Source organism: Pongo abelii, chromosome 20 (assembly GCF_028885655.2).
Source record: "Pongo abelii isolate AG06213 chromosome 20, NHGRI_mPonAbe1-v2.0_pri, whole genome shotgun sequence".
Taxonomy (NCBI): Eukaryota; Metazoa; Chordata; class Mammalia; order Primates; family Hominidae; genus Pongo; species Pongo abelii.
In genome coordinates this window covers 60,778,990-60,804,347 of record NC_072005.2, presented here as the reverse complement: position 1 = coordinate 60,804,347, position 25,358 = coordinate 60,778,990, and the positions used below count along the sequence as shown (strand labels likewise).

General features: G+C 48.2%; 1 protein-coding gene and 1 pseudogene across 2 annotated transcripts; both read left to right on the top strand.

Annotated features, from left to right (window-relative positions):
• The first annotated feature begins 1,550 nt into the window (after positions 1–1,550).
• Positions 1,551–24,536, top strand: LILRA4 (leukocyte immunoglobulin like receptor A4). 2 transcript variants are annotated; one of them, XM_002829737.3, is made up of 8 exons: positions 1,551–1,584; positions 1,743–1,778; positions 1,963–2,247; positions 2,408–2,707; positions 2,947–3,243; positions 3,501–3,803; positions 6,803–6,853; positions 7,003–7,269. In XM_002829737.3, exons 1-8 carry the CDS (start codon positions 1,551–1,553, stop codon positions 7,194–7,196), a joined length of 1,500 nt encoding a protein of 499 aa, XP_002829783.2. In that variant the 3' UTR covers positions 7,197–7,269. The 2 variants fall into 2 exon arrangements, with proteins under 2 accessions (XP_002829783.2, XP_009231371.2); XM_009233096.2 differs by lacking the exons at positions 6,803–6,853; positions 7,003–7,269 and adding an exon at positions 24,319–24,536 and having other exon boundaries at positions 1,963–2,265.
• PONPYGV1R-PS1922 (vomeronasal 1 receptor ponPygV1R-ps1922 pseudogene) lies at positions 19,392–20,302 on the top strand (annotated as a pseudogene).
• Positions 24,537–25,358: the final 822 nt, after the last annotated feature.

Below are 25,358 nucleotides of genomic sequence, written 5' to 3'. Positions count from 1 at the left end.
CATTTATGGGCTGGTAATGTTTAAGGGGTTTCAAAAATAGGCTAATTTTTGTTATTTTTAGTATAGAGATGGGGTTTCACCAGGTTGGCCAGGCTGGTCTTGAACTCCTGACCTCAGGTGATCTGCCTGCCTGGGCCTCCCAAAGTGCTGGGATTACTGGCGTGAGTCACCGTGCCCGGCCATAGAATGGATTTTTAAGTGTGTTAATTCTACCTACTATTTTTCACGACAGCAACATCTGCCTGTGTAGTTTCTAGTTGGCTATCTCTTCTCAAATATACTGCATGCTGTCCATCTACCCTCATGCACGTGATCTTATAAAGAACATTTCTCCCAGAGACAACTCAGAAATCAGGCCTGTCCGGAGGGGGTGGTTGCAGCTGCTCCTATCCAGGAGCATCAACTCTTCCAAACTTAGCATCTGCCCAAGGTTGTGGCTGGCAAGGCGGAGTCCAATGTGACCTCCCACTCATGTGTGGGACAGATGTCCAGGTGTGACAATACCACAGACAGCCTGTTTTTCACACACACAGGGGAGATGGAACCTCCTCCATGGGGAGGCTCTGAGAGGGAAGGAGGAGCCGTCAGTCCCTCTCACCTGGAAGGGGGTGAATCAAGAAGGCACCGGGTCTGTTTGCTGCTACATCCTGGCCCTTGGTGAGATGAGGACAGATTAGATAGATGCAGCCAAAGTGAGGGGAGAGCCCATTTCTGTCTGTAATATCTCCAGAGAGCCTGGTGTTCACCCCCAGGACAAGCCCTGGGAAAATGAGAGCCGGGCTCCTGGAGAGGGGCAGTTCCTCTTTCTGCCCCTCATGGGCTCCCACAAGGAAGCAGAGAGATGGCAGTGCCCATGTGTAAACACAGAACGGGGGGGAGCCACAGCATCCCACCTTCACCTGGAGTCCTGATTCCTCACTGTCTGTGAGGAACCCGGACCTCCTTTTCTGTGCCGCATAGAGGTGGAAATGTCCTTCTTTTTTTTTTTTTTTTTGAGATGGAGTTTTGTTCTTGTTGCCCAGGCTGGAGAGCAATGGCATGATCTTGGCTCACTGCAACCTCTGCCTCCCAAGTTCAAGTGATTCTCCTGCCTCAGCCTCCCGAGTAGCTAGGATTACAGGCATGTGCCACCACGCCCAGCTCATTTTTGTATTTTTAGTAGAGACGGGGTTTTGCCATGTTGGCCAGGCTGGTCTCGAACTCCTGACCTCAAGTGATCCACCCACCTTGGCCTCCCAAAGTGCTGGGATGACAGGTGTGAGCCACAGTGCCCGGCCGAAAATGTCCTTCTTAACGACCCCCTTGTGAATCCCCATTTGTGTCTGAAATATCAGCAGAGAGCCTGGTGCTCACCCCCAGGACAAGCCCTGGGAAATGAGAGCCAGGGTCCTGGGGAGGGGTAGTTCCTCTTTCTGTGGGGCTGCTGATGGGACGACCTCGTGATGGGGAGGACCCAGCCTCCGTGTGCCCGCACACCATGTGTCTGTCTGTGTCTACGGGCACTGTGGTCACATCTGCCTGCACAGCCAGGGCCAGGAGGAGGAGATGCCATGACCCCCATTCTCACAACCCTGCTCTTCTTTGGTGAGATCTTAAGACGGGGAGGACAGACCCTAGTCTAGGAGAGAGACCCCAATCCATAGCCAGGCCCTGGTCAATTAGGGCACCCCAGGGGCTCAAGGAAAGGAAGAAGACCTGCTCAGGCTTTGGGGGCAAATCTTTCACGGGGAACTCTCTTCCAGGGCTGAGCCTGGGCCCCAGGACCCGGGTGCAGGCAGGTGAGTCTGTCCCCAGCTGTCTTAGGTCCCTCCTCCTCTCTGGGGACAAGGGCCACCCCTGGGTGGCTGGGGGTGACGACGGCAGTTCTGGGCTGAGTGATGGGGATGAGGGGGGTCCTGGGGCTGAGAGCTGGGATCTGAGGGTTGAGGACATCTTGGGACCTAACCTGTGATTTCCTTCCAGAGAACCTACTCAAACCCTTCCTGTGGGCCGAGCCAGGTCCCGTGATCACCTGGAGTAAGCCTGTGACCATCTGGTGTCAGGGCACCCTGGAGGCCCAGGAGTACCGTCTAGATAAAGAGGGAAACTCAATGTCGAGGCACATATTAAAAACACTGGAGTCCGAAAACAAGGTCAAATTCTCCATCCCATCCATGATGTGGGAACACGCAGGGCGATATCACTGTTACTATCAGAGCCCTGCAGGCTGGTCAGAGCCCAGCGACCCCCTGGAGCTGGTGGTGACAGGTGAGAGGACACTCAGGGGTCCCAGCCCCAGGCTCTGCCCTTGGGAAGGGGCTCAGCTCTCAGCTCTCCAGGGGTCTCCCTTCTCACAGCCCAGCCTTGTGGGATAAGGTGGGAGGTGTGAGCCCCATTTAAACACGGCTGCCTTTTTATCTCCGGAAAGCCTACAGCAGACCCACCCTGTCTGCCCTGCCGAGCCCTGTGGTGACCTCAGGAGTGAATGTGACCCTCCGGTGTGCCTCACGGCTGGGACTGGGCAGGTTCACTCTGATTGAGGAAGGAGACCACAGGCTCTCCTGGACCCTGGACTCACACCAACACAACCACGGAAAGTTCCAGGCCCTGTTCCCCATGGGCCCCCTGACCTTCAGCAACAGGGGTACATTCAGATGCTACGGCTATGAAAACAACACCCCGTACGTGTGGTCAGAACCCAGTGACCCCCTGCAGCTACTGGTGTCAGGTGAGGAAGCCGTAGCCTTTCCTTATACAAAGTCAGGGCACCGGGTGAGCTGTTGGGAGCCTTACCCTCAGGCTAGCCCACGCAAGAAGAAAAGACGAGGGGAAGACAGGGGCCCTGGGGACACAAATACAGAATGAGAAAAGAACAAGGACGCTGGAAACCCTAGTGAGGAAGGCTACAGAAGGAAGGGGCGTGGGAGGAACCAGCTGCTCCGAGTCCCGACTCGTCTTTCCCTCCAGGCGTGTCTAGGAAGCCCTCCCTCCTGACCCTGCAGGGCCCTGTCGTGACCCCCGGAGAGAATCTGACCCTCCAGTGTGGCTCTGATGTTGGCTACATCAGATACGCTCTGTACAAGGAGGGGGGCGATGACCTCCCCCAGCGCCCTGGCCAGCAGCCCCAGGCTGGGCTCTCCCAGGCCAGCTTCACCCTGAGCCCTGTGAGGGGCTCCCACGGGGGCCAGTACAGATGTTACGGTGCACACAACCTCTCCTCCGAGTGGTCGGCCCCCAGTGACCCCCTGGACATCCTGATCGCAGGTGAGGAGCCCAGCGGGTTCAGTCAGGGACCCAGGCTCTGCACAGGTCCTGCCGGGGGAGCCCAGGTGGTGATGGCCGGGATGAGGGGTGAGGGTCCTAAGGGAGAAAGACACAGAGAGAGACAGGGGATGGGCGGGGAGGGAAGACTCAGAGAAAACAGAGACAGAGAGACTGAGGGTCCCAGAGAGAGGCCTGGTGAAGAAGTCTCAGCTCAGAACAAGGTGGGGCAGCCCCTTACCCATCCTTCTTGTCTCTAGGACAGATCTCTGACAGACCCTCCCTCTCGGTGCAGCTGGGCCCCACAGTGACCTCAGGAGAGAAGGTGACCCTGCTGTGTCAGTCATGGGGCCCGATGTTCACTTTCCTGCTGACCAAGGAGGGGGCAGCTGATGCCCCGCTGCGTCTCAGATCCACTTACAGAGCTCAGCAGTACCAGGCTGAATTCCCCATGAGTCCTGTGACCTCGGCCCACGCGGGGACCTACAGGTGCTACGGCTCACGCAGCTCCAACCCCCACCTGCTGTCTCACCCCAGTGAGCCCCTGGAGCTCGTGGTCTCAGGTGAGGCCCCTGACCCTGTCCTCTCTGAGCTCAAAGGGGTTCTTGGAAATGAAAAAGGAGAGCTTCCAAGGGAGTGTCCATCCGTCTGTCTCACTTGTCCCCACACTTCTTCCTCCATCAGCCCTGGCCTCTCTGAGCCCTGAGCCTCTCTCAGCTCAGGCCCGGCCCCCAGGAGAGTTCAGGACACTAAGAAAACAGGACAGTGAAGGGGGAGGGTCCACAGGGGAGGGCCCAGCCCATGGGAAGGTGGAAATACACGGGAACCTCCCACCCAGGGGAGGGTCCAGCCCATGGGAGGGTGGAAATAGATGAGGACTTCCCACCCTGGGCTCCCACCCCTGAAGTCTCAGTAGGGTAAAGAGTGGAGAGGGCTGCAAGGAGGTGGAGGTGAGCCTTAGAGGAGATGAGATTAGACTGAGGGTGGAAGATGGAGGCCCCACCTGCTCCCCTCCTGATGTCTCCATCTCAGAATCAACGTCTAGGTGTCCCCAACCTCTAAGTCCTGACCCCATGGGAGATGAAAGCGCAGTTACTCTGACCCAGTATAATATTCTAGACTCGTCTCAACCTTATCTCCAATATTCAGGAAAGGGGTCTGTTCCCCAGAGGAGCAGAGGGGAGAGTGGACAATAAGGGCGTGGTCCACGTGGCTTCCTGGGGCTCCAAGGATGGAGCAGGTGTTCTGGGGCTCCAAGGATGGAGCAGGTGTCCCCTCTGTGGTGGTCAGAGGGGAGGGAGGTGTCCTAGGACCAGGCAGGAAGGAGGGAGAGGAGGGAGCAGCGATGACGGGTGGAGGAGCCAGGTCTGTCCTCCCCTACCTGAGCAGGATTTGGGGTCCGGGGGTCCAGGCCGGACGTGGACAAGGGGAAGATGCTGGGGCTGATGTTTATATCAGCCATAAAAAATTGGAATTTCATGTTTATATTTTCAAATTGTAAGCCCATCTTTCTCACCTCAAATATGAATATATATATAGTTACATATATATTTTTAAAACAAATATCTAAAGCCACATATACATATGTATCTATAATCATTGTATTCATCTGTTCTCACACTGCTATAAAGAACTACCTGAGGCCGGGCACAATGGCTCACGCCTGTAATCCCCGCACTTTGGGAGGCTGAGGTGAGCGGATCACCTGAGGTCAGGAGTTAAAGACCAGCCTGGCCAACATGGCGAAACCCCGTCTCTACTAAAAATACAAAAATTAGCTGGGTGTGGTGGCGAGCGCCTGTAATCCCAACTACCCCGGAGGCTGAGGCAGGAGAATCACTGGAACCCAGGAGGCAGAGGCTGCAGCGAGCTGAGATCGCACCACTGCACTCCAGCCTGGGGGACAGAGCAAGACTCTGTCCCAAAAACAAACAAACACCTACCTGAGACTGGATAATTTAGAAAGGAAAGAGGTTTAATTGGCTCACAGTTCCGCAGGCCATACGGGAAGCATGGCTGGGGAGGCCTCGGGAAACTTACAATCATGACAGAAGGCGGAGGGAAAGCAGGAACTTCTTCTATGGCTGGAATAGGAGGAAGAGAGAGAAGGGGGAGGTGCTACCCACTTTTAAATAACAAGATCTCGTGACAACTCACTATCATGAGAGCAGCCAGGGGGAAGTCGGCTCCTACAAGCCAATCACCTCCCATTGGGCCTCTCCTCCAACATTGGGGATTACAATCCAACAGGAGATTTGAGAGAGACACAAATGCAAAGCATGCTAATCACATATATTTTACACGAATACATGTGCTATGTACATATATAGACACAAACATACATTCAAGTATTCACTCCTATGCTTAATATTTTTCTTCAGATTTTTAAATATTTATTTGTTTTTATTTTTTATTTTTTTTAATTATTTTTATTTTTTTTGAGATGGAGTCTCACTCTGTCGCCCAGGCTGTAGTGCAGTGGTGCGATCTCAGCTCACTGCAAGCTCCGCCTCCCGGGTTCACGCCGTTCTCTTGCCTCAGCCTCCCAAGTAGCTGGGACTACAGGAGCCCACCACCATGCCAGGCTAATTTTTTTTTTTTTTTGTATTTTTAGTAGAGATGGGGTTTCACTGTGTTAGCCAGGATGGTCTCAATCTCCTGATCTCATGATCCGCCCCGCCTCAGCCTCCCAAAGTGCTGGGATTACAGGCGTGAGCCACTGCGCCTGGCCTTTATTTTTTATTTTACTTTAAGTTCAGGTATGTTTTTAAATATTCGCTTTTCACCTTCCAATCTAGGTTCATACTTCAAAAAAGCAGAAATGATGTTTTCCTGTCCCACTCAGTCATTATCATTTAGAAAAAAATACATTTTCATGTTTAAGTATATCACATTGTAGGTGTTCCTACCTATATGAAGAATTAGTTAACAAGACATTAAATGGATGATGAAACTGCAGGGGAGCTGTCTGAGGCAGCACACAGTGGGGGCCATTGCAGCCTCCAGCCCTTGTGCTCCTGACTTCCAAGAGTGGCTGAGGACCAACTCCTCATCCACAGACACTGGGTCCTCATCCACTGAAAAATGGAAATTTCGATCTCTGGGGGAATTAGTTGTTGTGTTCTTGTTGCACAAGATTGCGCATCCAAGACAGCACACAAGAGCTCAATTCTTTCTAGTTGGGAGATCATTCTTCTCACAATCCTGAGCTCTTGGGCTCAAGTAAACTTTGTTCTAAAGTGACTCAGACACAAGATCTGAATTCCCAGAGCACAGAGAGGCTGAGGAATCCAGTGAGGTACCAGGGGAACCCTGCTAGAGCAGAGCTCTTGGGATCAAGTAAACTTTGTTCCAAAGTAACTCAGACACAAGATCTGAATTGCCAGAGCACAGAGGTTGAAAAACCCAATGACATACCAGGGGAGGACTGCAAGAGCAGAGAATGTGTTCACTAAGGATCTACATAAAGTCACTCCATGAGAGATGGAAGAATATAAGAATGCATTGCCCAGGGGAGAGGCTCTTCAGCTTCTCACCAACATCCTTATTCTTTGATTCTTAGGAGCAACTGAGACCCTCAATCCAGCACAAAAGAAGTCAGATTCCAAGACTGGTGCGTGAGGAGATGCTCCCACTTATGGGGCTGGGCACAGAGGGTCAGGTCCTGTCAAGGGGAGGTGGGTACCCTGGGTGGACATCCAGGGGTCCTGGGTAATTGTGATCTGCCCTGACCTCTGTGACCTCTTTGTACACCATCCCCAGCCTCACACCCCCAAGATTACACAGTGGAGAATCTCATCCACATGGGCTTGGCTGGCTTGGTCCTGGTGTTCCTTGGGATTCTGTTATTTGAGGCTCATCACAGCCAGAGAAGCCCCCCAAGGTGCAGCCAGGAGGCAAACAGCAGAGAGGACAATGCACCCTTCAGAGTGGTGGAGCCCTGGGAACAGATCTGATGATCTCAGAAAGTTCTGGAAGACTGGGGCAGCAGTTGGGGAAGTGTCTGCTGAGATTATCAAGGGGAAGAAGCATGGGTCAGGTGCAGGAAGATGTCTGGGTGTCTGTAGAAGATGCTTCCTCCCTTAAACTGTGGTGCTTTCCTCCTCATTGTCAACTCTCCTTGACTGCCCCTCCCTTCGTTTTTCTTCCCTATGAAGTAAGGCTTCACCCCTATGGTGGGTTTGGGTCCGCCCCTCTGTGACCTCATGCTCTGCTCCACTTTCAGGTAATACATCTTTCTTTATTTCTAACTACTGCATTTTCTAATGTGTATTACTGGGTCTATCTCTTCAGCTCATAACATGGAATTTGCTTTTGAGAATTAAATCCACGGGCAAAAATCAGACTCGTGTTTGGAAAATTTAAGTTCAAAGTGATGCCTTATCACCTGCCACTCTTCGTCTGTAGTTTCTTCAGAAATATGGTCACTAGGAATCAAAAGAGAAGTGTTTGATGGGAAAGCCTGCTGTTGTGCCCATAGATTGGCTTCATGAACCACAAAAAAGTTTTCTAAAAAGCATTTATTTGTGGAATTTGTTGATGACTGTGGTATAAACACTCCCTTCATGGGCAGCTTCAAGATTCTCCCATGGCTGCACCTCCCCCAACCTGCTGTCACACCCTAGTTGGAGCTGGTGGTCTTGGGTGAAAGGCCCTGACCCTGTCCTCTCTAAGCTCAAAGACTCAGCTCAGGCCCTGCCCCCAGGAGAGCTCTGGGCAGAGATGGAGTGAAGGGGGCTCTGAGGGAGGCTCAGCCACAGAGGAATTCACCCCTCAGAGGAGAAGAAGCCAACAGGAGTTCTCCCTCTTCTCCTTCACCTGGAGTCCAGAAGGTGCTAGGTGGGAAGAGGGATGGTCTTGGAGAGGCCACCGGGCAGATGGAGAGGAGAGCTTTGAGTGGAGGTGGGGACTCCAGGATAGCTCCAATTCCTCACTCCCTTTCTGTGCTCATTCCCAGGACCCTCCAGGGGCCCCAGCCCCCCACCCACAGGCTCCTCCTCCACACCTGGTGAGTAATTGAGGCCTCTGGGCTAGGAGGGAGGGCAGCCTCCCCCAGGGCAGTCCTCAGTCTCCCAGATGATCCCATTCCCCTCAAGGACCAAGCACGAGTTTCCCTCCAGGGAGCTGAGGCAGAGCCAGAGGAGGGGCCACAGGCTCCCCGGGGCTCTGAGGCTGGGCTGGTGAGGGGCGGGGGGTCGAGGCAGAGAGAGATGTTGGGGCCCAGCCTGGGGGAGGAGCAACTGGGCTGACGTGGGGAGCAGGGCAGCCCCAGCCCTCACCTCCCCATCCTGACTCAGCAGGCCTTGAGGACCAGCTCCTCAACCCCACAGCGTCAGGCCCCCAGAGGGCTGAGTGAGGGGCTTTGAGTGGGAGGTGGACGGGGTCCAGGGGAGGAAGGGCTGAGTTCTGTCACCGATTTGAGGCTCCTCTGGTGATGGTGACGTGGAGAGGCCCCTCCTCTGCCTGGGCCTCAGTTTCTCCAAGTGTAAAGGTGAGAGGCCTCCGGGTGGGAAAGTTCCTTTCAGCTCTGACTCCCAGCTGTGACCTCCTAGGAGAGGAGACCTCCCAGGGAAGCCTCCCAGACCCGATTCCATAGGGGCCTGTCCTGTCCCACCTGCAGCAGAGACAGTGACCTGGAGCAGGGGAGGGGAGCAGAGGCTCATGTGTCCAGAGAGCCTGGGGTCCTCCTGAGCCCCTACACCCAGGGAAAACCAGAGCCAGGCCCAGGGAAAAGCAGTTTCCCTTCCTGTGGGTCCACAGCTGTGGGGACCTGGACGGGTAGCAGCAGGCTCTGAGTGACCACATCTGTGTGTCTCTCTGTCCTGGAGGGCCCTGTGGTCTCCTCTCCCACAGCTGGAGCCCCTAGAGCAGGCAACACGATGTTTGTGCTTCTCTGCCTCAGTCAGTGATGGAGGGAGAAGGGGCTACCAGGTTCCCCACGAGCCTCCCTCTTACTCCAGCCCCTGGGATCTCAGGGTTGGGAGGCACAGTCATTCTGGGCTGAGGGTGACAAAACAGAGAGGGATTTTGGACTAAGCTGGAGAACCAGGAGTGAAAGAGATCTTGGGACTCAGCTTCTGGTTCCATTTCAGGGCCATTTCCCAAACCCTCCCCACGGGTTGAGACAGGCTCTGTGATCACCTAAGAGAGGCCTGTGACCCTCTGGTGTCAGGGGAACCTGGAGACCCAGGAATACCGACTGGATAGAGGGAAGCCCAGGGCTGGGCGCGGTGGCTCACACCTGTAATCCCAGCACTTTGAGAGGCCAAGGCGGGCGGATCATGAGGTCAAGAGATCGAGACCATCCTGGCCAACATGGTGAAACCCCATCTCTACTAAAAATACAAAAAATAGCTGGGTGTGGTGGTGTGCACCTGTAGTCCCAGCTACTTGGGAGGCTGAGGCGGGAGAATCACTTGAACCCGGGAGGCGGAAGTTGCAATGAGCTGAGATTGTGCCAGTGCACTCCAGCCTGGTGACAGAGGAAGACTCCATCTAAAAAAAAAAAAGAGGGAAGCCCAGTGCCCTGGGACAGACAGAGCCCACTGCAGCCTGGAGACAAGGCTGAGTTCCCCCATCACATCCATGACAAATGAATATGTAGGATGACATTACTGTCACTATTTCAGCCCCAATGGCTTGTCAGAGCTCACTGACTCCCTGGAGCTGGTGGTGACAGGTGGGAGGACACCTTGGGGTCCCAGCCCCAGGCTCTGCCCTCAGGAAAGGGGTCTGCTCTCAGGGGTGTCTCTCCCTCACAGCCCAGCCCTAAGGGATAAGGTGGGAGGTTTGAGCCTCAGTGATCACACTGCCTCCTTCTCTCCTAGGATTCTACAGCAAATCTACCTTCTCAGCCCCCCTGAGCCTGTTGTGACTTTAGGAGAGGACCCTCCAGTGTGGCTCACGGCTGCAATTGGACAGATTCATTCTGACTGAAGAAGGAGAACTATCTCTCCTGCACCCTAGACTTTCAGCAACACCCTAGTGGAGAGTCCCAAGCTGTTCCCTGTGGGCCCCATGACCCTCAGCCACAGGTGGATGTTCAGATGTCATGGCAATAACAGGAACACCCTTCAGGTGTGGTCGGAACTCAGCGACTCCCTGAAGCTCCTGTTCTCAGGTGAGGAAGTCGGAACACCCTTCAGGTGTGGTCAGAACTCAGCGACTCCCTGAAGCTCCTGTTCTCAGGTGAGGAAGTCGCAACACCCTTCAGGTGTGGTCGGACCTCAGCGACTCCCTGAAGCTCCTGTTCTCAGGTGAGGAAGTCCCATCTTTACCCCAAACATTATTTGAAGCATCAGACAGGTTGCTGTGGATCTTGCTCCCAGGCAAATCCCAAGTGTGAGGGTGGAATGAGGGGAACGAGGGCTTCTGGGGCCAGAGACATAGAGTGTAAGTGACAGTGAGATCTGCAGAGCCAGAGGAGGGCAAGGGATGTATTTGAGGGGAACCAGCCCCCAAAGTCCTGACTTGTTTTTCCCTCTAGGTGTGTCTAGGACTCCCTGCACGGGACCAAACAGGGGCCCCTCCTAATCTCTGGAGAGAGTCTGACCTTCCAGTGTTGCTCTGATGTTGGCTACCAGAGACTTTTCCTGTCTGCGAAGAGGGGACATGACCACCCCAGCACCATGGCTGGCAGCCCCAGGCTGGGCTCTGTCAGGCTGACGTTTCCTTGGAGTGGCTCCTATGGGAGCCAGGACAAATGCTGTGCTAAACGCAACGTCTTTTTTTTTCTTTTTCTTTTCTTTCTTTTTTTTTTTTTTTTTTTGAGATGGAGTTTCGCTCTTGTTGCCCAGGCTGGAGTGTGATCTCAGCTCACTGCAACCTCCACCTCCCGGATTCAAGTAATTCTCCTGCCTCAGCCTCCCAAGTACCTGGGATTACAGGCATACACTACCATGCCTGGCTAATTTTTTTTTTTTTTTTTTTTTTTTAGTATTTTTAGTAGAGACTGGGTTTTGCCATGTTAGCCAGCCTGGTCTTGAACTCCTGACCTCAGGTGATCCACCCCCTCGGCCTCCCAAAGTGCTGGGATTACAGGCATGAGTCACTGCGCCCAGCCCACAATGTCTTTTCTGATTGTTTGGTCCCCTGGATCCCCTGGATATGCTATTGCAGGTGAGGGGTCCAGCAGGTTCACTCAGGGACCCAGATTCTACACAGGGCCTGCTGGGGATCTGCAGGTGGTGATGACCAGCATGATGAGTATAGTAGTCTGTTTTCATGCTGCTGATAAAGACATCCCCAAGGCTGGGTGATTTATAAAGAAAAAGAGGTTTAATGGACTCACAGTTCCATGTGGCTGGGGAGGCCTCACAATCATGGTGGAAGGCAAAAGGCACATCTTACATGGTGGCAGACAAGAGAAATGAGAGCCAAGTGAAAGGGGTTTCCCCTTATAAAACCATCAGATCTCGTGAGACTTACTACCAGGAGAACAGTATGGGGGAAACCACCCACCCCTCTCCATGATTCAATTATCTCCCACCAGGTTCCTCCCACAACATGTGGGAATTATGGGAGCTACAATTCAAGATGAGATTTGGGTGGGGACACAGCCAAACCATGTCAATGGATAAGGTTCTTTAGAGAGGGAAAGAGGCAGGGGGCAAGGGGGATGGGAGGGAGAGGAAGAGACTCAGAGGAAACAGTGAATGACAGAGAGACTGAGGGTCCTAGAGAGAGGCCCTGGAAAGGTCTCTGCTGAGAACAAGGTGGGGGCAGCCCCTCACCCATCCTGCCTCTCTCTAGGACAGCTGCCTGAGGGATATTCCCTGTTGGTACAGCCGGGCTCCATGGTGGCCTCAGGAAAGAACACGGTCCTGCTACATCAGTGACACTTTTCTTATTTCAAAGAAGGGAGCAGCAGATCCCTACCTTTGTGTCTAATATCAAAGTACCAAGCTCAGCAGTACAGGTGGAATTCTCCATGAATTCTGGGAGGACCTACAGGTGCTATGTCTTATGGAGCACCTCCCCCTACCTGTTTTCACACCCCAGGGACTCCCAGGGTTTGTGGTCTCAGGTAAGGAGATCCTACCCCATGAGCATTGAGGCTGGAATGAGATGTGTGAACATACAAGAAAATGTGTTTAGAACTTCATGTTCGCAACACAGCTTTGGATCACAAGGTCAGGAGATCGAGACCATCCTGGCCAACATGGTGAAACCCCGTCTCTACTAAAATACAAAAAATTAGCCAGGCGTGGTGGTGCGTGCCTGTAGTCCCAGCTACTTGGGAGGCTAAGGCAGGGGAATCGCTTGAACCCGGGAGGAAGAGATTGCAGTGAGCCAAGATCGCACCAGTGCACTCCAGCTTGGCGACAGAGTGAGACTCCATCAAAAAAAAAAAAAAAGAAAAATTCCTAAATTGTATATACTTATTGTGTAAAGTATGTAGTTTTGAAATATATATACTTGTCTGTTGGGCAAATCAATCTAATTAACATATACATTACTTTACATACTTCTAATTTTTGTGTGGTAAGAACCCTTAAAATCTACTTTTATAACGATTTTTAAGGATATAATACATTGTTATGTTTTCCGAGGTGGTGAAAATACCAAAATGGTGTGTAGAGATTCATTCTGCATTCTTGCATCCAAGAAAGAACATGGGAGGTGATATGGTTGGCTGTGTCCCCATCCAAATCTCATCTTCAATTGTAGCTCCCATAATTCCCATGTGCTGTGGGAGCCGGTGGGAGATAACTGAATCATGGAGGCAGTTTCTCCCATACTGTTCTTGTGGTCGTGAATAAGTCTCACAAGATCTGATAATTTTATAAGGAGTTTCCCCTTTTGCTTGGCTCTCTCATTTCCTCTTTACCTGCCACCATGTGAGATGTTGCTTTCACCTTCCACCATGATTGTGAGGCCTCTGCAGCCATGTGGAACTGTGAGTCAATTAAACCTCTTTTTCTTATAAATTACCCAGTCTCGGGTATGTCTTTATCAGTAGCCTGAAAACGGACTAATACAGGAGTTCAATATGAAAGTGAAGGAAATCTCAGATATGCTAAAAAGAAGGCAGGCAGCAGCTCATGCAGCAAGGCCTGGCAGAAAACCATGAGTGAACTTCCAGCGCCTGAGAGGGAAATTATGAGACCACATGATACCCATTCTCAGTGGGGAGCCAGGCAATCCAGGCCACTGGGGAGCTCTTTGACCGACCTAAGCGCTGGATCTGACTTAGGGAACAGTGGGAGGACTGCGAAAAGGAAGGGCCCAGGGAAGTGCTCCATGCGTGCTCCCAGACCTGGATGCTGATAGAAAGAGGCCATTCCTGATCCTAACCCTTAGTGGAGAGTGCAAGAACTTGACATTGGCCAGGCGTGGTGGCTCACGCCTGTAATCCCAGCAATTTGGGAGGCCAAGGCGGGTGGATCACGAGATCAGGAGATCAAGATCATCCTGGCTAACACGGTGAAACCCCGTCTCTACTAAAAATACAAAAAATTAGCCAGGTGCAGTGGCAGGTGCCTGTAGTCCCAGCTACTCGAGAGGCTGAGGCAGGAGAATGGCGCGAACCCAGGAGGCGGAGCTTGCAGTGAGCCGAGATTGCACCACTGCACTCCAGCCTGGGTGACAGAGCGAGACTCCGTCTCAAAAAAAAAGAACTTGACATCAAGCATGGGTGAGGGTCACTACTTTGGAGAGTCTTGGGCCAGAGATTGACAATCTGGGCTCAAGTAGAAGACAGGTCCCCATGGACAGAACTGAGAGGCAAGTGTGGCATGGGCTCCAGACACTAAGCACTGGAGTTGGACACCTCTCTTTTGCAGAACCGCATGGGAAAAGTTTTAGCCTGAGAGGCATGGATTTTACCCAGGAGGTAAGATCTGTGGCCTGGGGTAGTTGAGTGGTCTGACGTCAAACCGCATGTGATTTGACTGTCTGAAATTGCTTCCAGCATTGGGCCACAGGGAGGAGCTCTGCTGGGTTGGGAGCATTAGATTAAAGTGAGTCCCACTGCCATTTTCTAGGCTTGGAACCCAATGTGCCCCTCTGGGGAACTCTGCTGTAACTTTGGCATAATAGTCATTGCTCTACTCAGTGCTTGAGTGTCTCTCCAGGGAACTGAGAACTGCACACGGAGCCCCTGTGGGGACAGAGCTGGTGCCTACCACTGGGCCTGAGTACAGGCTTGCCTGGACCAGCCACACCTACCTTCATTTCCCTGCCTTGGAGGCAGAGCACTGATCAAGACCACTGAGGTTTCCACAACCCAACCCATTACTTAGGATACCTGAATACTTCCGGTTAACAAAGGTCAAACATAAAGCCCACTGCCAGCACTACAACTGGCTCTCACCAGCAAGTGCCACCTACTGGCCTGGAGGTCAAACCATATAGCACATTACAACGTCTCCTGAAACAAGTGACAGTGATTGGGGAAGAGACAAGCTTCACACAAACTCTGCCACCACCATTGCCCACGCGACCCCAGCTACACCTCTCCTTTGCAGAACTGCTTGAGGAAAGGCTAAACTTTTCTGCAAAGGAGAGGTGTCTAACTCCAGTGTTTGGTGTCTGGAACCCATGCCACACTTGCCTCTCAGTTCTGTCTGTGGGGACCTGTCCCCTACTTGAGACCAGATTGCCAAGGAGGAGGCCTTAAGTTCACTTGCCTGCTCTGTCTCAGTACATTGATACTACAACAAGCATTTGAGAAAGCCACCACACTAAGGCTACTTATAACCAAGGAGATCATGCAGAATTTATGCCAATGAATGCACCCAGAAGCAAAGACAAGTAGCTCTACTCAATATACATCATGGTTACATCCTTACAGAATAAAAAGTGTCATCCCAATGAAAGTAATTTCAAAAGTAAGAAGAAATGACTGTCACACCAAATGTGAAGAAATCAGCATAATGATATTTGAAGTTTGAAAAAACAAGGTGCTATGACATCCCCAAAGGAATACAGTATTTATCTGTCAATGGGTCTTACCAAAAAGAAGTCTTTGAGATGCCAGATAAAAAATTCAAAATACTGGCTTTAAAGAAGTTTAATAGGAAACAAGAGAAAGCTGGAAACCTATACAATGAAATTAGAAAACTAATTCAGGATATGAATGAGAAATGTATCAGGGCGATAGAGATCTTAAAAATAAAACCAGAAACACAGAAATTCTGGAAAAAATTCTTTGAAGGAATTACAAAATACAGTTGAAATCTTTAACAATAGACTAGACCATGTAGAAGAGACAATCTTAGAACCTGAAGACAAGACTTTTGGATTAACCCAGTCAGAAAAATAAATAACGAACAAAAAATATGAAAAAAGTATTTGAAATGTATGGTACCACATAAAACAGGCAAATTTATGCATAATAAGTATTCCCAAGGAAGAAAAAATAATAAAAAAATTAGAAAAACAAAGGAAATAACTGATGAAAACTTCCCTAGTCTAGCAAGAGACTTAGACGTACACATACAAGAGTTCCAATGAAATCCAGGTAAATACACTGTAAGAAGTACCTCAACATAACATATAGCCACCAGACTACCTAAAGACAAAGTAAAGGAAAACTCCTAAAATCAGCAAGAGGAAAGTGTCCAGTCACCTATAAAGGGAACCTCATAAGATTAACAGCACTTCTCAGCGAAAACCTTAGAAGACAAGATATTAGGATAAAGAAAAAAAACTGTCAAAGGAAAAAAACCCTACCAATCATGAATTTTATATCATGCCGGAATAAGTTTAATACATGAAGGAGAAATGAAGCCTTTTTCCAGACAAGCAATACAAAAATTAGTTGAGTGTAGTAGCACACGCCTGTAGTCCCAGCTACTTGGGGGGCTGAGGTGGGAGGATCACCTACCTGAGCCTGGGAAGGTTGAGGCTGCAGTGATCCAAGATCGTGCCACTGCACTCCACCCTGGGTGACAAAGTGAGACCCTGTCTCAAAAAACAAAAACAAAAAAACTGCTCTGACCTTTTCAAAAGTATCAAGGTCAAGAACAAAGATAAGCAAAGGCACCACGCAGTGGAGTAGGAGCCTGTCTATTGCCTGTTGCTCTCAAGCGCCATCTACTGGATCGCAGCCACACTACAACACCAAAAATCACTACTAAATTCTACCGCCTGGAAAACCAAGAGCAAGAATTCATCAACAAAGACCCTGTACAGAGCCTTAGTCCTCTGAAAACTTCCAGAAACAAAGCCAACAGACTATACTCAGTTTCTACCCTTGCAATGAGAGGAATAGCAACCCTCCCAGATGAGAAAAAAATCAGGGAAATAACTCCTATTATCTCCAAACCAGCCCACGAGCTCCCCAGAAATTGTTCTTAATCGGTATGAATTGTCTGAAATGACAAACATAGAATTTGGAATCTGGATGGCAAGGAAGGTCATTCAAATCAAGAGCAAAGTCGAAACTCAATCCAAGGAAGCCAAGCAATCCAATAAAATGATTAATGACATGAACGATTAAACTTTAAGAAAGACCCAAACTGAACTTCTTGAGCTGAAAAATTCATGACACGAATTTCATAATACGATGAGAAGCAATAACAGCAGAATAGACCAAACTGGGGAAAAGAATTTCAAAGCTTGAAGACTTGTTCGAATCAAATCAGTCAAATATAAGGAAAAAATATTTTTAAAAGTGAACAAAATCTCTGAGAAATATGATATTATCTAAAGACACCAAATGTATGACTCGTCAGCATTCCTGAAAGGGGAAGAGAGAGTAAGCAACTTGGAAAATATATTTGAGGATATAGTCCATGAATATTTTCCTAAACTCGCTAGAGAGTTTGACTCACAAATACAAGAAATACAGAGACACCCAGCCAGGTAACGGTCTAGATTTGAGGGTATGGTAACAAAGATGCTTAGAAAATGTCAGAAGTGAGAGACAATGGCTCATTTGCTTGTGTCTTGCATTCTCCAGATTGCCACTCTGTACCGATGGCTGTACCATCAGCAGGATCCACTCATTACTATATTCACTATCAACCTTCAGCCTAAGGGTTTTGGCAGCCATTGATGTTTATTTCTTGTATACTCAATGCACAGGTTATCCAAGCTTTGCAGGGTTAACTATTATTATGCAAAAACTCTACAGCTATTCTTAGGCAAAAACATTACTATAGCTATTACTATACTTATTATTATGTAGAAACATTCTACAGAAAAGAATGTTTCCTGTGTAACACTTCAGATAAACAAAAGAGATCTTGCTTCTTGCCTTCATTTCTACGTTTTTGATGTGGGGATTTGGTTCTTTACCATTCCTCATATTTGAGGGGTTTTTTGTTTTTTAATTTTGTTTTTAACAGTTGTAAACAGATAGGCTTTGAACGTATTCATTAGTTTTAATACACTACCTATATTATTTGATTCTATAAATATTCCACATTTCGCCCTTGGGAACTTTTCATGATAGACTTTATGTTCAGGTAACATGAATCTGATGGTATGAGGTGATGTCTTTGCTTTCTTGTATGATAAGAAGTTCCAACTTCATCTCCTATATTTTCTGTCTAAATGTGGAGTCAGCTGTTTCTCTAGGATGAAATTTAGAATTTTTGACCATACATATTTTAAGAATTAAACATTTTTTTGAGGGTGTATTCATTTATGTTCTACTATATATAGTCAAAATTATATAATATTAACTATATGTCACTACATAATATATAATTTGATTAAAAAGTATACATTTATTATATAATTTGATAAATAATATATTCATTATAAAATATATGGTCAAATAATTTTGCTTACATTCTAGTACAAATAACTCCTCCTTGTTTAGTAATGCCCTAATTTGATAGGAACTGAATTCTATTTCCTTTTTTAAGGTATTATCTTTAGATCTGTAAGTTATATTTAAAAATATTTTATAGTATAGACATTCAAGAATATATATTTCTTTTTTTTTTTTTTAAATGGAGTCTTGCTCTGTCGCCCAGGCTGGAATGCAGTGGTGCAGTCTCAGCTCACTGCAACCTCCACCTCCCGGGTTCAAGCAGTTCTCCTGCCTCAGCCTCCCAAGTAGCTGGGATTACAGGAGTGTGCCACCATGCCCAGCTAATTTTTTTATTTTTAGTAGAGGTGGGGTTTCACCATGTTGGCCAGGCTGGTCTTGAACTCCTGATCTCGTGATCCGCCCACCTCAGCCTCCCAAAGATATGTTTATATTTCTATACCAAAACAAGAAACAAGACGCAATGATGTCAGTCTAGCTTTATTCTGTCTCCTCTGAACTGTTTTTTCTCTCTCTCTCAACTACCCACTTTTAAAGGTTTTGATTAATCTTTCATTTTTAAAAATAGATTAAAAAATACACACACAATGACATAACACTATACCATTTTTCTCTGGTTCTGAGTAAAATAAACTGTTGATGATGTCCTGAATCTTTCTTTTTCTTTTCTCCCTGCCACCCCAACCACACAACTATGTGTCTTGGAAGGTCAGCCTTCAAGATAACTCATTCATCTCATCCACAGCTGCCCAGGGCTCCACTGTGGAGAGGCACAGGAATTTATTGAGTCTTTCTTTGATTGAAATTAAGTGGGTTCAAGTCATTGTGGTTTTACAAATCATAATTTTGGAATAAATAGCTTTGTAATTGTACAAATTTGTTCTTAATGTTTGTATTCACCTGGAATAATGAGTTTTGTGAGAAAAAGGCATTTTCTGGGTGTCAGGCCTCTGAGCCCAAGCTAAGCCATCATATCCCCTGTGACCTGCACGTACACATCCAGATGGCCAGTTCCTGCCTTAACTGATGACATTCCACCACAAAAGAAGTGAAAATGGCCTGTTCCTGCCTTAACTGATGACATTGTCTTGTGAAATCCCTTCTCCTGGCTCATCCTGGCTCAAAAGCTCCCCCACTGAGCACCTTGTGACCCCCACTCTGCCTGCCAGAGAACAACCCCCCTTTTTCCTTTACCTACCCAAATCCTGTAAAACGGCCCCACCCCTATCTCCCTTCGCTGACTCTTTTTGGACTCAGCCCGCCTGCACCCAGGTGATTAAAAGCTTTATTGCTCACACAAAGCCTGTTTAGTGGTCTCTTCACATGGACGCGCATGAAACTGGGTACAGTGAAAACACTCAATTGTATTTTTCAGTCTACAGATTCCTCTGATGAAAATAGAATCAAACTCCAACATCTCCTCTAAATGGATGGACTGTTTTCTGTTAACTTAAATTGCGGTATTACCTTTCTCATTCAGACTGCTGCTGGAATCCTTGGAAATTGTCTACTTCTTTACTTTATAGCTTTACTTTTGTCCCCACACAAATAGTGAGACCCAGAGACCTGATTCTCAGCCAGCTGGTCTTAGCCAACAACCTGGTTCTTTTCTCTAAAGGGATCCCTCAGACAATGGCAGCTTTTGGATTGAAACCTTTCCTGGATGAGGCTGGATGTAAACTTGTCTTTTACCTACACAGAGTGGCCAGAGGGGTTTCCCTCAGCACCACCTGCCTCCTCAGTGGCTTCCAAGCCATGAAGCTTCACCCCAGTATCTCTCGGAAGATGGAACTCCGAATTAGATCCCCAAAGTTTATAGTTTTCTGCTGTTTCCTCTGGTGGATCTTGAATCTTGTTGTAAGTATTTATACCGCAAAGTATATAACTGACCCAATAAAGAGCAGAAACATGCGTGTGGAAAAAATGTATAGATACTGCTCCTCACCCTATCCAGGAAGATTGCTGTGTGTAATAGTTGCAGTCATTTACTGCTGCACAGATGGTATATGTGTCTGCCTCATGATCTGCACCAGCAGCTCCATGGTCCTCATCCTTCATAGGCACAAACAGAGAGTCCAACACGTTCACAGCTGCAACCTCTCCCACAGAACGTCTCATGAAACCAGAGCCACACACACTATCCTCGTCCTGGTGAGCATGTTTGTCTCCTCTCATGCTCTAGCTGATATTTTATCATTGTGTGTAACCCAGATTCAGAACCCAAGCCAATGGCTGAGAAGTACCTCTTTCCTGGCGTCTGCAGGATTCCCGACATTCAGCCCCTCTGTGTTCATTGTCAGTGACGCCCGAGTGTCACGGTTCTACTTTGTGTGCTAGATAAGGAAGAGAAATGCTCCAAGTATGGTCTCTGGGCTATAAATTGCCTCCAGACCATTGCATCCTTTATTTAATTAATAACCCCACTCCAGTGTTTGAAGGCTCACATATTGGGCCTGTGAAGGTCCACCCACACGCTGCCCTGGCTATTCAGAATCCCCAAACCTCCCACTCTGGGGTATCCAAATGCACAGCAAAGACTCCACTTGGTAGCAATTATGCAACAACTTGTATTCAAGTAATCTCACATGAAATAAAATTAAAATCAAATTAAGTATAATAAAACCAACATCTGGACAGAGTTTTTGGAAGAAGTTTAATCAAAGGCAGCCATAAGCATGTAAATTAATTCCAACTCATTTACTCATTGTAAATTGTCTTTATTTGTAACATTTATTTGTAAAAATTATTTGTAAACTCATTGTAAATTAAAATATTAAATTTACAATGGACATGCAAAAAAAGACTTGTAAATAAATGCATTATGTAGTAATACTAATTTCTTTATTGGGTGTCAAAGGAAACTTTTAACTTAAGACACTTTTATTTTACCAACAAATAACGATATTTCTCTCAGAATTGTTCTTTGTAACACCACAATGGCTGTAACCCATCTAACTTCACTCAAAGAAAGTGAAGTAAGTGCTCTAAAGAAAAAAATATCCTGGCCAGGCACAGTGGCTCACACCTGTAATCCCAGCACTTTGGGAGGCCAAAGCAGGTGGATCACCTGAGGTGAGGAATTCGAGACCAGCCTGATCAACATGGTGAAATCCTGTCTCTACTAAAAATACAAAAATTAACTGGGCGTGGTGGCTCATGCCTGTCATCCCAGCTACTCGGGAGGCTGAGACAGTAGACTCACTTGAACATGGGAGGCACAGGTTGCAGTGAGCTGAGGTCAGGTCGTTGCACTCCAGCCTGGGTGACAGAGCAAGACTCCGTCTCAAAGTAAAAGAAAAGAAAATAAAATAAAAAGATGAGAGAAGCTCATACCTTCAGAACTGAAACATAGGGAAAGAGGAAGCAGAAATTAAAGCAAATTCAAATTTCATTGCGTCATATGGTCAGGAAAGCAACGAAACAAAAGTTTGCAGAAGGGCTAAAAGTCAATGTCAGGAACTGCATTAACGTCATTACATTTAGGGTTTTTTTGTGGGTTTTCTTTTTAGATTTTAGCAAAAAATTCATGAAGCAACTCTAAAATACTTATACATCAATATGGTAAATTAAATTTATATTAGGACTTCAAATATAATCTTTTCCTCTCTGTTCTGAGTGTCATGCTTGTGACATTGATAGAAGGTGGACTCTAGGCAATAAAAGAAAAAATTCAATTTTTTACTGATAAATTCAGGTACAATAACCACTTGTTATTTTATTGTGGACCATTTTTTCTCTTCTTTTTTTTTTTGAGACGAAGTTTCTCTCTGTCGCCTAGGCTGGAATGCAGTGGCACCATCTTGGCTCACTGCAACCTTCACCTCCTGGGTTCAAGTGATTCTCCTGCCTCAGACTCCCCAGTAGCTGGGATTACAGGTGCTCACCACCATGCCCGGCTGATTTTTATATTTTTAGTAGAGATGGGGTTTCACCATGTTGGCCAGGCTGGTCTCGAACTCCTGACCGCAGGTGATCTGCCCGCCTTGGCCTCCCAAAGTGCTAGGATTACAGGTGCGAGTCACCACACCTGGCCCATTTTCTCTTCATGATAATTCATGAATAGCTGGGATTACAGGCACTCACCACTATGCCCAGCTAAGTTTTTGTATTTTCAGTAGAGATGGTATTTCACCATGTTGGCCAGGCTGGTCTCAAACTCCTGACCTCAGGTGATCCATCCGCTTCGGCCTCCCAAAGTTCTGAGATTACAGGCGTGAGCCACCTCACCCGGCTTTTTTGTTGTTGTTGTTGTTGTTGCTGTTTTTAATGTTACTCTATTTTTTTAGATTCAGGTGCTACATGCGCAGGTTCCTTACATGGATGCATTGCGTTCTGGTGAGGTTTAGGTGTCTAGTGCTCGCATTACCCATACAGCTTATCAGATATTATGGGGGAGGCAGAGGGGACACTCCCCCATCCCCAAAAGCCTAAATAACATTGAAAATCTTCACCTGGGGCCCAGGTGAAGGTCTCTGCAGGATCCCCCAGCTTGGGTGGGCTCAGCTGTCACCCAGGGGTCCAGTGCAGGGACTGGTAACCCATGGGCCTGTCGGTTGGAGCGGGGGTCTCACCTCCTTGCCCATCGCTGAGCTCCACCACTATCCAAGGAAAGATGAAGGCGCCAAAAGCAAAGCCTTTTGTTAGTATGACAGCTCTGCAGTATTAGCAGCTGTTTATTATTACAGCCTCAGTGTGACCACTCTTTGAGCCCTGATCACAGACTGCCCCGCCCTGCTGTCTCTCCAACTATCTCAGCAACCTCTTGCTGTCTAGCCCAGTGCCACCTCTCCATGTCTTTCACCCATTGCCACCCCTCCGCTGATCACTGACTGTCACCATCTCTGCTGTCTAGCTATCTCGCCTCTCTGCTAATTGTCCCTGCCTCTGCGGAAAGTCTCGCTGCCTCTCACTCGCTGTCCTCATCACCCCTTCCTGGTAACTAGATGATGCGGGGATGGTGAGCTCCCAAATCGGGGCATAGCCCAGAAGAGTTCTTGGCTTTGCCTAAGAAAGAATTTAGGCCGGTCGCAGTGGTTCACACCTGTCATCCCAGCACTTTGGGAGGCTGAGGCGGGCAGATCACTTGAGGTCAGGAGTCCGAGACCAACCTGGCCAACACGGTGAAACCCCGTCTCTACTAAAGACTACAAAAATTAGCAGGGCGTGGTGGTGGGTGCCTGTAATCCCAGCTCCTTAGGAGCTGAGGCAGGAGAATCGCTTGAACCCCGGAGGCGGAGATTGCAGCAAGCCGAGATGGCGCCATTGCACTTCAGCCTGGGTGACAGAGTGAAACTCCGTCTCAAAAAAAAAAAAAAAAAAAAAATGTAAGGGTGAGCTGGTGTTACATAACCCCTTAAGGGTTACGCCAACCTCTAGTCAAATGGCTGTGCACAGCAGCAGCAGAGGTGCTGCTCCTAGGGTAGCAGGGCTGCCCCACAGGCAGTGTACCCAGAATAGCAGCTCAGAAACACAGCTGCAGCCACACTTGTACCTGCTTCTAATTATATGCAAATTAAAGGTCAGGTATGCAGAAATTCCTAGAAAAAGGGCAGTAACTTCGAGTCAGTGGGTCATTGCTGTGGAAAAGGGCGGTACCTTCCAGGGGTTACCATGGCAAAGGTAAACTGGGATGCCACACTGGTGGGGGTGTCTTAAGAAGAGCTGCTTCCACCCCCCGCCCTGTTTTAGCTAGTTTTCAATCTGGTGTGGTGTCTGAGTCCCCGCCTCCAAAGTCCCACATCCTACCTCAGAACTTCTGAGAAAGCCTTTTCCCCTTCCACCCTGGGCTTTCCCATCTGAATAAGAAGGAGCTGCCTGGAAGTGACCCCCAAAGCCCTTTCATTTCTGACCTTCTGGGGCATCTGGGTTGTGGCTCATCCTAGACCTGTTCCATCTCCAGCCCTCCCTTGGCCTGGTCGGCTCCTACCAATAACTGTGTTGCAAGGGTTAGAAAGCCAGGAGAGGCAGCTGCAGGTACGTGTAATTGTAATTGTATCCATCAATGTTGGGGTCTGAGATTCGTGAGACGAAGCCACAGTATTATGAGAAGTCAAAGATTTGTAAAAACCCCACTGTTTAGAATCTCCCCTCTCTCACACATCACACAGTGTTGCAGATTTTCTACTAAAAGCAACACCCAGCACAGCTATGCTTGACTCCCAGACCCCTACCCTGTCCTGCAGGATGTGTGATGAGTAGAGGAAGGAGAACAGGCTGGATCAGGAGGCTTTGGGGTCCAGCCTGACTTGGACGTGGGGAAGATGCTGGGACTGATGGAGGAGGAAGAGAGGCAGGCAAGTTGGAGAGAGGACAGATGGGCAGTCTATTGGCAGCTCTCATTTCTCATTTCCAAGAGCCCCTGAGTATGAGCCCCTCACCCACACCTGCGGGGTCCCTGGGCCATCTCAAGACAAGAGAGCAGGCTGCTCCAGCCTCAGTGGGATCTGACTGTGATGAGGCTGGAGTCCACCCCAGACGTGCTCCTTTAGAGAGAAGCATCCCAGCTGTGGGTGCCACTCACACAGCTCCTCCTGTGCTCACCTGGAGGCCTCTGTGCTCAGGGAACCCCTGAGAGTAAGGAGGGGCCGCGCACCTGCTCCTTGGATGAGTTAGGGAATTATTCACAGTGCGGCTTGTGTGTCATTCATTTCTACCCTGCCTTTTCTGTGCACACCTGTCTATTGTTACTCTCTGTTCTTCTGAAACATTTAAAGCAATACATAAATACATAAACTTATCGTTTTAATTTGGGACTTGATTTCATTTATATATTTGCTTTAGGAAATAGTTTCTTATTTATGTTAAGTTTTCCTAAATTTTAAAATTGAGGTTTATTGATGAACCTAAGAAGTGTCTTGAAATTTTATTTATAAGAATTTTATATATTTATTTCAGTTTAAACAATTATTCAATCACTTGAATAATCTGTAAATGAGGCCTTTGATTCCTTATAAATAAAAGCTAGGTATACATGATACAGTAATTGGTTTGAGTACATTTATTTTATTTTATACCAACTTACTACAGAATTTCTTAATTCCAATTATTTTCAATTGATCCCTCTAATTTACTAATAAAATGTACATAACTCACAAGAAAGTTGAAATTTCACTGTATTTCTAAATTGCATGCCAATTGCTGTCTCCCAGGCTGGAGTGCAGTGGTGTGATCTCAGCTCACTGCAAGCTCCGCCTCCCAGGTTCACGCCATTCTCCTGCCTCAGCCTCTCGAGTAGCTGGGACTACAGGCGCCCGCCAACATGCCCGGCTAATTTTTTGTGTTTTCAGTAGAGACAGGGTTTCACCATGTTAGCCAAGATGGTCTCGATCTCCTGACCTTGTGATCCACCCGCCTCAGCCTCCCAAAGTGCTGGAATTACACGTGTGAGCCACCA

Excerpts from the sequence above, each read along its gene's own strand:
- LILRA4 (XM_002829737.3), top strand. The coding sequence starts at position 1,551 with ATGACCCCCATTCTCACAACCCTGCTCTTCTTTG. Across the intron at positions 2,248-2,407 it reads CCTGGAGCTGGTGGTGACAG|CCTACAGCAGACCCACCCTG; the intron begins GTGAGAGGACAC and ends ATCTCCGGAAAG. Across the intron at positions 3,244-3,500 it reads CCTGGACATCCTGATCGCAG|GACAGATCTCTGACAGACCC; the intron begins GTGAGGAGCCCA and ends TCTTGTCTCTAG.